Source organism: Metarhizium acridum (assembly GCF_019434415.1).
Source record: "Metarhizium acridum strain ARSEF 324 chromosome Unknown scaffold_272, whole genome shotgun sequence".
Lineage (NCBI taxonomy): Eukaryota > Fungi > Ascomycota > Sordariomycetes > Hypocreales > Clavicipitaceae > Metarhizium > Metarhizium acridum.
In genome coordinates this window covers 219,904-232,057 of record NW_027094024.1, presented here as the reverse complement: position 1 = coordinate 232,057, position 12,154 = coordinate 219,904, and the positions used below count along the sequence as shown (strand labels likewise).

At 48.2% G+C, this 12,154-nt stretch overlaps 3 protein-coding genes across 3 annotated transcripts; 1 reads left to right on the top strand and 2 right to left on the bottom strand.

Annotated features, from left to right (window-relative positions):
• Positions 1 to 680: 680 nt before the first annotated feature.
• On the top strand, positions 681 to 2,495 carry J3458_012849 (uncharacterized protein). Its single transcript, XM_007810548.2, has 3 exons — positions 681 to 1,063; positions 1,170 to 1,467; positions 1,547 to 2,495. The coding sequence occupies exons 1-3, from the start codon at positions 997 to 999 to the stop codon at positions 2,163 to 2,165; spliced, it is 984 nt and encodes a 327-aa protein (XP_007808739.1). The 5' UTR covers positions 681 to 996; the 3' UTR covers positions 2,166 to 2,495.
• Positions 681 to 8,171, bottom strand: J3458_012848 (uncharacterized protein). The gene has a single exon (XM_007810549.2). It carries the CDS (start codon positions 7,828 to 7,830, stop codon positions 2,650 to 2,652), a length of 5,181 nt encoding a protein of 1,726 aa, XP_007808740.2. The 5' UTR covers positions 7,831 to 8,171; the 3' UTR covers positions 681 to 2,649.
• A 588-nt stretch (positions 8,172 to 8,759) lies between these two features.
• On the bottom strand, positions 8,760 to 10,074 carry J3458_012847 (uncharacterized protein). The gene is made up of 2 exons (XM_007810550.2): positions 9,903 to 10,074; positions 8,760 to 9,839 (listed from the first exon to the last, which is right to left on the bottom strand). The coding sequence occupies exons 1-2, from the start codon at positions 9,941 to 9,943 to the stop codon at positions 8,972 to 8,974; spliced, it is 909 nt and encodes a 302-aa protein (XP_007808741.2). The 5' UTR covers positions 9,944 to 10,074; the 3' UTR covers positions 8,760 to 8,971.
• Positions 10,075 to 12,154: the final 2,080 nt, after the last annotated feature.

Here is a 12,154-nt window from a genome sequence, read left to right as displayed (position 1 = left end):
TTTCTCTTTTTCTCCTCCTTTCTTCCCTCCTCTTCTCCTTTTTTTCTTTCCCTTTCCTCTCCCTCCTCCTCTTCTTCTTCTCCCTCTTTTCTTTCTCTTTCTCTTCTTTCTTTTCCCTTCTTCTCTTCCCCTCTCTTTCCTTTTCCTTCTTTTTTTCTCTTCTCTTTTCCTCTTTCTCCCTTCCTTCCCCCTCTCTCCTCTTCCTCTTTTCCGTTTCCTCTTCTCTTCTCCCCTCCTCTCCCTCTCCTCTTCTCCTCCTCTTCTCCTTCTCTCTTTCCCCCTCTCTTCTTCCCTCTTTCTCTTCCTCTTCTTCTTCCCCTCTTCCCCTTTTTCTCTTTTTTTCCCCCCTTCCCTCTTTCCTTTCTCCTCCTCTCTCCCCTTCTCCTTTTCCTCTTTTCTCCTCTCCTCTCCTTTTCTCTCCTTCCTCTCCTTTCTTCTTCTCTTCTCCCTCTTTTCTTTCTTTTCTTTTCTTTTCTCTCTCTCTCTTTTCTATGAGGTAGCCCGTCTTAGTAAGTGGCTCGTCTTGCTGTCCAGCACCACCTTTAGGTGGTGAGTGAAACGAGACGCCTAAAATAGTGGGGCGGGCACGAGTAGCATATTCTTATTAATAATCACATTTTTTCTTGGCGTAATAAGACTCGTGTATTCGTTCAGCCGTTAGACGCCCAACCCTGCGACCGCCCCTCGCCGGCAAACTGATTCGGACACGTTGGCATGTGAGCCTGGCATTGTGCACCAGCTTCAGCTTTGTCCGTGGTGGTAGACACCTCCGTTGTTTTTACAACACCTACCGACATACTCTATTGTCGCGATTATTCAGTATAATTGGATTTCAATTTAATCTGTGTTGACCTGTGCTCCCGGCTCGCCACTACTTTGCAGGCAACGTTGGGCGACCTGTTAGCCTCCCTGCGAAACTGAAGAGCCTCCTTCTCCCTTCCGACAACACACGCTGCGTCACCCGCTGTGCATTAATCTTGTGTTCCGGTTGCAGCTATGGCGGCAAATACGAATAACTCTACCCCTCAAGTCAGTTCCAAGTCGCCAACAATCCGAAGAATCCGTAAGTGCTGAGCCTCCCAAGGCCTTATGTGACGTGTGCTCTCTTGCGACTGACCAGATTTTATTTCCTGTGATGCGCGGATGATCTAACAATTTTCTGAGATAAGTACGCGAAGCCGCCGAGATCTCTAACTCCCCTTCTCCTGATTATACGGCCGAGCCTCTCGAGACTGATCTGTTCGAATGGCACTTTACTCTGCGCGGTCCTCCAAACTCTGTTTATGGCGAGGGCATCTATCATGGCCGAATAGTCCTTCCACCCACGTATCCATTGCGGCCGCCGAGTTTCCGATTCACCACACCAAATGGCCGATTCGAAGCGAATCGCGAGATTTGCCTTAGTATCAGTGGCCACCACGAGGAGACATGGCAGCCGGCTTGGGGCATCCGAACTGCAATTGTAGCGTATGTTTCATCACCTTCGGGTATCACCATTTCTGTATTGGTATACGGTAATTCTGACAAGTTCCTTTCCCCCACACAGGCTTCGCAGCTTTATGGAAACGGACGCTCGCGGACAACTGGGTGGATTAGACACAACGGAGGAGGTTCGCCGCCGCCTTGCTCGTGAATCCCGCACTTTCAGGTGTTCTACATGTGCCCGGTCAAATGCAGATATCATATCGGAAACTGAAAGACAGTCCGAAGAATCGAGTTCCTCGACCAAAAATGATGTCAAAGTGCCCATGGAATTAAGTATGGGCTGGAGAGATGAAATGGAGTCTAGGCATCAAGATCGTGATCGTGAATCGAGAGCTCTGGATCGGGCTCAGGTCCCTGAGGATCCCGACTCTGATTTTGCGGAACTTGCGGAAGGCTTTGTACAGACAGTGCCTGTCAATAGGGGTAGTGCTGAACTACCACAAATAACTTCGTTACCCGAGGAGGGTGGATCGTCGTCTTCAGACGGACCGACGGAGTCCCGTGTCTCCTCATCAAGGGATATCGACCGAACATCCACTCAAGTATCACAACAGGGGCAAAGGCGGCCAGCCACAATGGGTGCACGAGGTGATGGGGTCCCGCTCTGGATTGACCGAGCTATCGTGGCCTTAGTGATTGTTCTAGCTGCACTTCTTCTTAAAGTATTGTTCGGCATCTAAATTCAGCGTCGGCGTTGGTGGAGTCTCGAAAAGGAACTACTGGTCAATAGTCGTGCTGTGTGCATCAGGAGTATGGTTTGTACTGTACGTTCTTCTTGTCGCCATATGTTGCTTTGCCTTGGTGGTCGCATTTATACCTATGTATTCGTGTTTGTATCGAGCATAGTCCGTTTATGTAGCCCAGGCATGACCATAGTTGCATAGAGAAATGAAATTACTATGGAACCTCTTGAATTATGCTATATTTACAGGCCCTCATTTCGAGCACTCGGGTAAGAAGGTATCCAAACTATAGTAATCAAGCCGTAAGCCTAGATAGGTAGTTTATAGGTGAAAGGTGTCATTCATTACTACAAATAGTTTCAAACAAGCAACTTTTCTCAGTGATGAGGTCCAGAACCCGCGCGAGATGATACAGCTCCAACAATTACATAAAAGGTCACTTCGCCCATGTAAACTGAGGATTGGTGAGCCTTTACTCTCGTCATCGACGAAGCCATGGTACAGTCAACCACCACCATTCCCCCACTACCAACCCTACACCGTCTGAGAAGTCAGTCAGCACTCCGGTTTCCTTGCCCCAACGAATTATGAGCTGTACTTCGAACTCGTCTAAAATCGGATTCAGGGTACTACGGATGCCATCAGTATCCATGGATCCTCGGGTCGCCAGACTGAAACAAAACGCGCCCAGTATCTCTGACCAACGTTGGTTGTTCGGTTCGCCGAAGAAATCAACCCACTGGGGTAATTCCTTGCTCGGATCTCCTGCTGGTGGCCCCTTTTCGGAGGCCACGCGCAGCACGTCAATCTGTTCGTTGTATAGGTAAATCTCTGCTGGTACGGCCTCCAGTCCAAAGTGATAATATGACTTCGGGTATTTTCGACTTTCATAATTTCCAGGCTCGAAACCGAACGGAATGTAAGGTAGATTTGTCGAGACCAATTTTATTCTCCCAGATGCATTAAGATTTGTGAGAGCCATCATGGCCCCGTCACTCAATGTGTATGGTATTCGCATCTTTCCCTGCTTTCGGAAAATATTGTCCATTTTTGTCTTGAAAGCAGCAGCCTCGTCATACTTTGACTTTTGGGCCATTTTGTTCAGTGCGGCCACGTATCCTTCGTTGAGTCTGTAAGGCCGGCCGCCTAGAAGTGGTTTTCTACTTTTACATATAATCCTCTGTCTTGTTAAAAGTTCAGTGACTTCCTTGAAAAGTGCTGAGGTCTTTTCTTTGTTGCCAGGGGACAACGTGAAGAATTTGTCCCTGATTTCTTCCACGGTGTATTTTCCGTCTCCCATGCTGCACAGCGACTTGATCCAGGATCTTGCAATTTCCATTTCCTTGAATCGTGCGAGGTCTATTGAGGCGTTCGTGTTTCTGTCAATGGCGAAGACGCCAGGAACTGCGGTGACTGCTTCGAAACGAGAAAAAATAGAGGTTTGAGTATGGAAGAAACGCTCGCGCCAGTCCTCTCCGGAGGGTTTGATGCTCTCTAGGCTGAAACGGCTGTTGAATAATTTCCTGGAAGATGGAATTTCCAACCCTTCTTCACGAGGTATTTGCAGAGTCCACTGAATCAGTTTTGCCCAGTCGTAATCTTGAGGCTTATCGAAGTCAATCATTGGTATTTCATTCCGCTCAAGTGCAGTAATAAACCTCTCTTGGAACGCGCGTGTGAAATTGGCGATGAATGGGCCCTGTTCTTTTCTCGCCTCAACCCAAAATCTCCGTAGGTGCATTAGCTTGGCGTTTGGGAAGATAACCATGAGCAAGCCCCAGTCAATGGCTTTATCTGCGCCACCCATCAATGTACGCACCGCGATGAAAGCAGCCATCAGGTCGTCCGTTCCGTCAAATGGGTAATCCTCTGATTCACCCTCATCTTTACTAACAGTGCCATGTTGCGACACGGAGAGTGGCGTCAAAGCGCGGGTGGCAAGAGCCACGCGTTTCGCCTTGAAGGTTATATTTTCTGACGGTCGAACGGCTACAGAATGAACGCGTGCGTTTCCGACAGCTGAATCTTCGGGAGTTTCAAATTCATCATCGCTGGAAGATGATAAGGCATAACCGGTCTCAAAAGAGACACCGTATTGGGTTGACAGTTCGTCTTCCGGCCAAGTAAGTTCGTAATGGGATGATAGTGAGTTTAGACTGGATGGCGCCCCTTGAAAGTCAATCCATATGTTGTGAGGACCAGCAGACCCAGGGCCAGATTTTTCGAAAAGCATCCTCCAAGACATTTCTACCTCGGAGCAGGCTCGAATCCTCCTCAAGAAATTTTGGTAATGGCTGCTATCATTCTCATCGGTGAAGCCTTGTGTGCTGTTTGAGAATGCATATCGTTTCTCGATAAACCTATTGAAAGATGCCCACTCAAACCATTTGGTATTTGGCATCCAGCCTTGGACGGAGAAGCTACCGCCAATTGTTTCAAAGTATTGGGCATCTAGGGCTGCCCAAACCCCATTCTGACCTGCCAGAGTTGTGCAAGGGCTAAACAGCTCTCTGGTTTGAAAGTTGACAATTGGTACCTTCTGCTCTGTGACGTTCTCTCCCGAGCTTGTTTGACGTTTCTCTGAGCGAACAGACACTGAAGACCAGTCATTTGGAGCATCTTGCTCTAGGAACCTGTTTGGCTGGAGGAATTGTACTGTTATTGCTGACGTATTCGGCTGGAGAAGAGAGGAGTCAGGTAATTCTGAGGGTGAGCCGGATTCCAAATTCGCGGGCGCCCATTTGATGTTTTTGCGCTTTTTTGAGATGTAGAAGCCAGGAGTTTCTATGTCACCACTCGGTCCTCTCGGTTCAGGTAATCTCCGTTTTTTTCTTTCTCGAGTCTCCGGTCCTTGCTCCTTTTTGGCAGCAATTTGGGCAGCGTATACTGGAGCGTGCAATACGGCTACCTCTCTGGCCAGCAGCCTACGGCTACGCCCTCCCGCTTTGCTGTCAGAAAGCTCTGTGTCCTCCGCTACTTTATGATGCCCACCGGATTCTTGGACTGCCTGTGCATTCTTGACTTTATCAAGCAGTTGAAGAGACTCTGGAGAAAAGGCGTCAATGCCAGGTAAGGTTAAGAGTTGACATTTAGAAAATGATCTGGTAGAATCACGGAACATGTGCCAGTGCTCCACAACAAGGCCTTCTTTCAATAGATTTTTCAGAGCGGACTGGCATTCATGTCTTTTGGGCACGGGTTCCTCTGGATACTCCGAATTCCATGTTGCTAATATATGGTCCCAAAGCAACTTGCCGCCAAGAAGAACCCCATTCTGATCACGGAGCAATCTTTCAATGTAGTGGCGTATGTTAGCTTGGTCGTCCTCGGCCTTTGTCCCTCTTGCCTTGGATTTTGTACCAGACGTGGATTCATTATTCGCAAGAGGGGAGCCAGAGCTATGGTTTGCACTTGGTGCCCCTGACGAAACAGCTGTATCGCCGGTATCCGGTATGCCAACTAGGAGCGGCTGGTTTGCCTGAGGCACAGCGCCCGTAGAGGCCGATGGGGAAGGCCTGGTAACATTGAACAACTCCTTTGGTCCTGCCGGTACAATCATCTCTGCTGAAATCTTCGGGCGACGGCTTGGATTCTGTAAGACGGGAACCTGCCGCGGATGGCTTGTTGAGGGCTGGAAGAGTAGCCCCTGATCAGCCTTTGGTGCCGTGAACTTAATAGTCTGATCCAAAGCTGCGGAAGACCTTTTCCACGACTTCACTGTCGCCACATGAGAAGAAGGGCCCATTTGACTAGGAGTGGCTGTCGACAGGGATTGATTTGTTGAATGGGTTTCAACGGTTGTCGTCTGATCGGTCACTGAATCTAAACCACCGCTGTTCTCTGCAACTTCCGCCAAACCTCGGATTGAAGGTGAAGGCTCTGGAGATGCATCGATACAGGTTTCGTTACTTGACTCGCGGGCTTTTGAAGCAAAAAAAGCGGATTTTCTGCCACGACGACTCGAACCTTGTTCCCCAGGGGTATACTGAGGATTGCACGGTGTCTGAGACTTTTCGAGATGATATTTAAGTCCAATATCATTCTTCCAACTCCCTCCACAGTTTTCACAAGCCCAAGGTCGTGATGAAGGGCTTTCAGCGGAGGTTGCGTGTGGCGGCCTGCCTCGCCCTCTTCCACGAGCCGGGCCACGGCCCCTTGCACGACCTCTTCGACCGTTACGCGACGGGGTCGTTTCCGGAACGGGTTGATCTAGTATATTGTGCATCGATTTGTCTGCTTCCATGGTCAAGGATGGGTTTTTGGCGGTATGTGGTGTTGAGTTCTGGTCATTTTGACATATAGACTCCTGACCGAGCACTCTCCGAAGCGCCTTGCTCGCAATGCGAAGAGTGATAAAACCATTCGTTCTCTGACACGTTATGCCATCTTCGAATTCTACAGTTGGCTGGCTATGGAGTCTTGTTGTAGGTTCAGGGACATCAGCTAGTTCAACTTTTTTAGGTCGCCCGCGCCTTTTTGATTCGCCAGAAGTAGAGCCTCGTGTCTTGACTAGCCCGCATATATTTGATATAGTGGTATTCATTGAAGAAAATTTAGGCTTGGATGACGGGGCTTCAAACCAGTGCATACATGTCGATGATGTTGACTGATCTCGTCTCGCATCAATGGTGGAATCAGGCTCTCTTGTCAGGGGAAGCTGAGGAATGTAATACCGATACGATGCTACTTTTCCTAATCTGATATGTTCGTTCTTGAGTTGCATATGCTGCAAGCACAACGGCTGGACGGTAGAAGTGGCCATGCTTGTTGTCATACTGGATACATATCGATTGAAGGTCGGACCTAACGTAAGAGCGTAGATCTCAGGGTTGGTCAGGCCAACTGCTCCAAATGATCTAGCTGCCTTGGCAATTTTCTGAGGTAACGGATTATCGATTGACCATGGAGGAATCTTTTCCAGACGAGAGCCATTAACCCGTGTTACATCAACATGTCCATCTCGTTCTGCCCATTCGGTCATGCCTAGTAGAGCAGTCTTCATGGGCTTGGCAGCACGTTTCCCTGTAGCAAGAAAAGCTGTCCAATCTTTCGCACTAAGGTCTTTGTTGAACCTGATGCAATCCTTGAACAATTTGTTGTCGAGTCTGGCAGCGACGTACTGAATGGCGCCACAAGAGTTGAGAAAACGACAAATCTTAGACACTATTTTCATTTGCCATCGCATCCCTAGTACGCCTAGCTTGGCCTTGAGATCTTGTAAGCGTATGACCTGCCATTCTTTTGTGGTGGCCATAATAGTGGTGGCCAGGGCGTGGAAATCCATGGATTCGCCAGTCCAACGCGTGTGCCACGGGACTTGTTCAAGATTAGCTGCCAAAGTGTGACGAGAAAGATTCATTTCTGCCTTTCGTTCGAAAGCTTGGTCGTCGGTTTCCTTTGGAAGCGGGGGAGCAAACGATTTGAGCCAAAGCTTGCTGGTCTTCGTGCCCCTGACAAGCGTTGTCCTTTTCACGATATATCCCTTTTTAACCAACGAGTCTGTACGCTTCGGAACAGATCGCTTGTCTTGGTCGACAAGACGACCCAGATCGCCTTGCAATATGCCTTGGTCCTTGGTCGAAGCGATGCCCAGAAGTAGTAGCCACTCAGAACGGGGAACTCTCTTGTAGTTTACTGAATGGCCAGTGATCGTCTCCCACATGGTATCTTCGGAGACATAAATTCGCTCCACAGAAAATGCCTGTAGACTTGATACGTTGCTCGATGTCAACTCCGAATATGTCGGTTCTTGGCCCTGGCCTGAAGTCCCATCGGAACCACTACCTCCTTCGGACACCTTCCTGATCAAAGCCAACACCTCATGCACAGGACGATCATTGTGCCTCCTGTTAGGTCCCACGGATACGTCACTTCTTGCGACTAGCCAGCCCCAAATAGTCGCAACCGCATGTGCTGAAAGTGCTTCTCCAGGGCCTCGAGTCCGGGACCCAGAAAAGCCAGCAGAGCCACGAATTTCTTTTATAATATCGCTAACTGCACAGCCTAAAGAAAGTATGAATCAGCAAGTATGAACTGTATGGTAGCTTTCCTAACGAGTAATTCTCCGCTTCCTCGGGCGAGAGCCGATGCATGAAGGTTGGAAAATTTCGACTGAGCTGTAGATGTGACCGTACCTTCTTCACCAGCACAAGATATGATTATCAATAGGTGAGAAATTAGCCCCTCAAGGTCCCAAGCCATGCTGACCGACCTGCGGGTGTTCTCATGCTGAGAACGCAGTTTAAGTTGATAAGACGTAAAAAAAAATGATTATTGAAGTTTCTGATTGTGTTGTCCGGGAGTTGAACATGCGACCATCCCAGACTTTCTGCGAAAAAGTGGATGCATATTTTTATTTGTGGTGGGGGGGGGGGGGGGTGGGGGGGGGGAGGTTTAATACTGTCAATCTGTCGCCGCCACGCGTCGACATGCGCTAGCCTTTTTCACACAGTGGAGAGAAAAGGATGTGATTGCAGGAGGCGGCCCTGGCAATGACATAATCACGACCGAAGAAAGTACCCATTCAGATTCCGCGTCCGGCAGGATATATGTCACCTTGGCCAGGTATACGCTTAAAATACTTTGGTAGCTGATGTTATGACCATTGTATGCCGGAATCTTGTCGGTAAGATTATCTGTGCATCTTACTATTTGGACAAGACAACATAGGCAGTATTTGAACGGGCTCGTCTTCATTGTCATTAATGTACCCAGGACTGGGTATGCAGCCACCGATTCCATCACTCATTAGATGGCAGGATTTGAGGACAAGAGTCATCAGTTCATATTTTACCAGCGGTGTTCTATCTCTTAGATTTCCCTCGCTGGGCATCAAGCTTGGCCTGTTCATGTTCCCTTATCTTCCTATACGCCTCTACCACGTCATCCCTGGCTGTCTGGAGCTCCTCTCGTCTTCGCAGGCTTCCCGCAGACTTGGGGATACTGTCAACATCAACAGTCGCGCCTCCTACTTCGAGTTGTTTTCTCGTCTTTTTGTGATGGAGCTCTGGCGGTGCTTGGGCGACATCATGAAGACCAATCCTGGCCTCGCCCCTCTTACGAACCAACTCTATCCAAGGATCTTCCTCTCGTCCCTTGCCCTTTCTTTTCCGAGACTTCTTATTGCCCGTTTCCTCGCCGGCCTCCGTCCAAGCGCTGTCAGTAAACAAGTCATCGTAGTCATTTTCTAATTCTCTTTCTGCTGCCAACTCGCGTTCTTCCTCTTTCTGCTCTTGTATTTTGCGTTCCTCGGCCCGCCACTGATCGTAGAGCTTTTGCATCTTCCGCTCCTTGCGTGTGCGTTGTACCTTGATGCCAAGTGAATCTTTGCCGTCCTTGGTCTTTGTCTTCTTTGTAAGGCCAGCTACTGGCAATGCGGTGTCCACTCGGGCAGAAAATGATCTCATATCTTCCCCAGGCTTAATGCGCGGAACTTCGACCGGAGTTCCTGAATTTTTAGGGCCGTTTCGGGCGGAATCTCCATTGTCGAGCCCAGGTCTCAATCTTTTACCTTGAGAAAATGCCATAATACGCTTGAATGCTCGAGGGGCATCGTTGCCTTTTCGATGTGTCCGGTGTTTCTTTTGCTTCGGATGGTCCGTCGTTGACCTATTTTGACTCCTGGATGATACTGAGAGTGGCAGAGCTCTCTGGGATGGAGGCAGGTCGAAGCTAAGAACAAATTAGCTGCCATCACTGCATGCGATACGTCCAAACATGACTAAATAGACATACTTGTCGTCTTCGCCTCTCTTTCTCCTGTGTTTGTGAGGCATCGTGGGCTAGCCGACGAGATAACACCGCACGATTCTCCAAACACCAGGACCTTGATTGAGTTGGTTGCGCTTAGCGTGATCTTTTCATGGAGGAATTTGTCGAACAAGCAAGCTGCTTGTAGATATTTTCCATCCGCGGTGTTGAGTCCCCCACATCATGAGACTTTTTTTTTTCGCATGGCCACAACCTGTGTCCATCGGGGTCCACTGTATCAGCCCCACTTCCCGTGTAAATCCGTGCACCATTTTACCGAAATACTAGGGGCACCTACAGAAATAGCTACGTACCTATGTTACAACAAATGAACCGCGTGACGTTGATATAAAATATTGATCTCTAGCCGAGTTGAGTAGAACGTTGAACGCTATTATAGAAGTAGTATTTAATCTTTCATCGGAATGTCTTTATTGAGCGCTCTGGCTTGACGTTCCTAACAATTACGTCTCTCCTATTGCTTGTTCTCCACATCCCTTTGTTATGTATATACTCCACTTTTCTCTAATACTTGCTAAGTACATCTTTCGTTATAGAATGGCCTCTTATATGCTTGTAGCTTTTTCGTAAATGAGGTACTTTCTTTATCATATGGAATCATTAAGTGAATTAAGTATCTTTTAATCTCATATCTCTAATTGGTTAACATTCTTGGTCGATACCAAAAAGGCACCTGCGCACACTCAAATGGATAAGAATTAGCACTGACATGGATATTGAGCTACCGGAGCCCGAAACGTCAAACATTACCATCACAAACGTGAATTTCACAAACCTACGTACAATATCTGTTTTCGTCCAGTCATTCGGCCATGATAGATGTTAAGCGACTTTTGCTTCTGTTGCTCCCGCAACAGCTAACAACTGATGGAGGCGAATGTCGACTTGCATGATCAGAAAAATCAACAATCATTCTCGAATGCACAAAGCAACGCAACTTCTTGACAGAAGCTATTAGTATTCTCTCACTTTGATTCAATAGTTTCAATTCTACCTAGAGGCAGGCTACTGCAGCGCTTTGTATGAGGATTTGTCCTGTAGTTTGCAAAACCGTCACCCTCCTTGGACAGCCCGGTCCATTTTAGAATTTAAGTTCTGTGATATCGAAGACTATATTGCGCCATTCTCACGAATTGTCTCAATAGAAATAGCTGGTCAACTTGGAAATAAGACAATGCTGTTCATGATTTGATAGATATATTTGAGCCTCCCAGAAGCGGCCATACGACGCAAGCTAAGCCTCAGTTCCTCGGGAGCCAGTCAACAAGGTCACAGCCAAGTGTTACAAGAGAGCATTAGGTTCAGTGTCACTGTCTCTTTGGCCATACTACTGTTGATTTTCGGTCTCATGCAGTGCCATTGGTGAACAAGGCATCGGGCTTCCTAGTTCGGGCAAACAGGGGCTCCGAGCTACAGCCAGGGTGGCTTGGCAAACCGAACCGCAAGCATTGTTAGCACTGATTACGCCACTCTGGACAGGGTTCCAACGAGGAACAGTGTATACAGATGTATACGTATATCTTGTTCAGCTATCCTCTACCACACTCAAAGATGGGCTATACGACCTACCAAACTCTTGCTCTGGAATTGTGGTAGAGCCTTTCCAAGTATACTTTGGCCACGACTACTGAATCTTGGCTACCGTGAGTTGCTGGAGAATAGAGTGGATAACATCTCAGGGCTAGACATTGGGCTTTCCATTTTTGCCAATATCCTGGAGACCTCATATGTCGATTATCATGAGCGAGGAGGTTGCGGGGAGAGCATGGACGGCCACTCCAGGGCCTCCGAGTTTATCTGTCAAGACACCAGGAACAATGCAGATGCGTGAATGCAAGAGGCTCCATGCAACACGGGTCATGTGGGCACCCTGTGAATCCTTCAAGACTAATACTGCATTCTGCCATCATACCAGCAAGCCGACAAGCGATCTAGCGTCATCCAACCATCTCGCAAGGCACCGGGGATCATGTGTGTCCGGGGAAACTTCAAAGATCAAACTATACCGGGTGTTACAGAATAATATGTCTCACGGTGTTGTATGCAAATTGCTACATTGATGACAGCATTTATCACATGCATAGAGGGCACGGCAGCCCAGCACCAGAATTCGCGTCTGGTGGTAATACTCCAGAGTTGCGTGGCGCGCAGAGACAATACTAACAAGGACAATGAGGTTTCCCCACAAGGCTGGACCTAGCGCCATGGCACAGCAT

What these genes read in the sequence shown, in the direction of transcription:
- J3458_012849 (XM_007810548.2), top strand. Translation starts at nt 997, where the DNA reads ATGGCGGCAAATACGAATAACTCTACCCCTCAAGTCAGTTCCAAGTCG. An exon ending in GCCAACAATCCGAAGAATCC is followed by an intron (nt 1,064 to 1,169) that starts GTAAGTGCTGAG and finishes TTCTGAGATAAG; the next exon opens with TACGCGAAGCCGCCGAGATC. An exon ending in ATCCGAACTGCAATTGTAGC is followed by an intron (nt 1,468 to 1,546) that starts GTATGTTTCATC and finishes TCCCCCACACAG; the next exon opens with GCTTCGCAGCTTTATGGAAA.
- J3458_012848 (XM_007810549.2), bottom strand. Translation starts at nt 7,830, where the DNA reads ATGTGGGAGACGATCACTGGCCATTCAGTAAACTACAAGAGAGTTCCC.
- J3458_012847 (XM_007810550.2), bottom strand. Translation starts at nt 9,943, where the DNA reads ATGCCTCACAAACACAGGAGAAAGAGAGGCGAAGACGACAA. An exon ending in AAGAGAGGCGAAGACGACAA is followed by an intron (nt 9,840 to 9,902) that starts GTATGTCTATTT and finishes ATTTGTTCTTAG; the next exon opens with CTTCGACCTGCCTCCATCCC.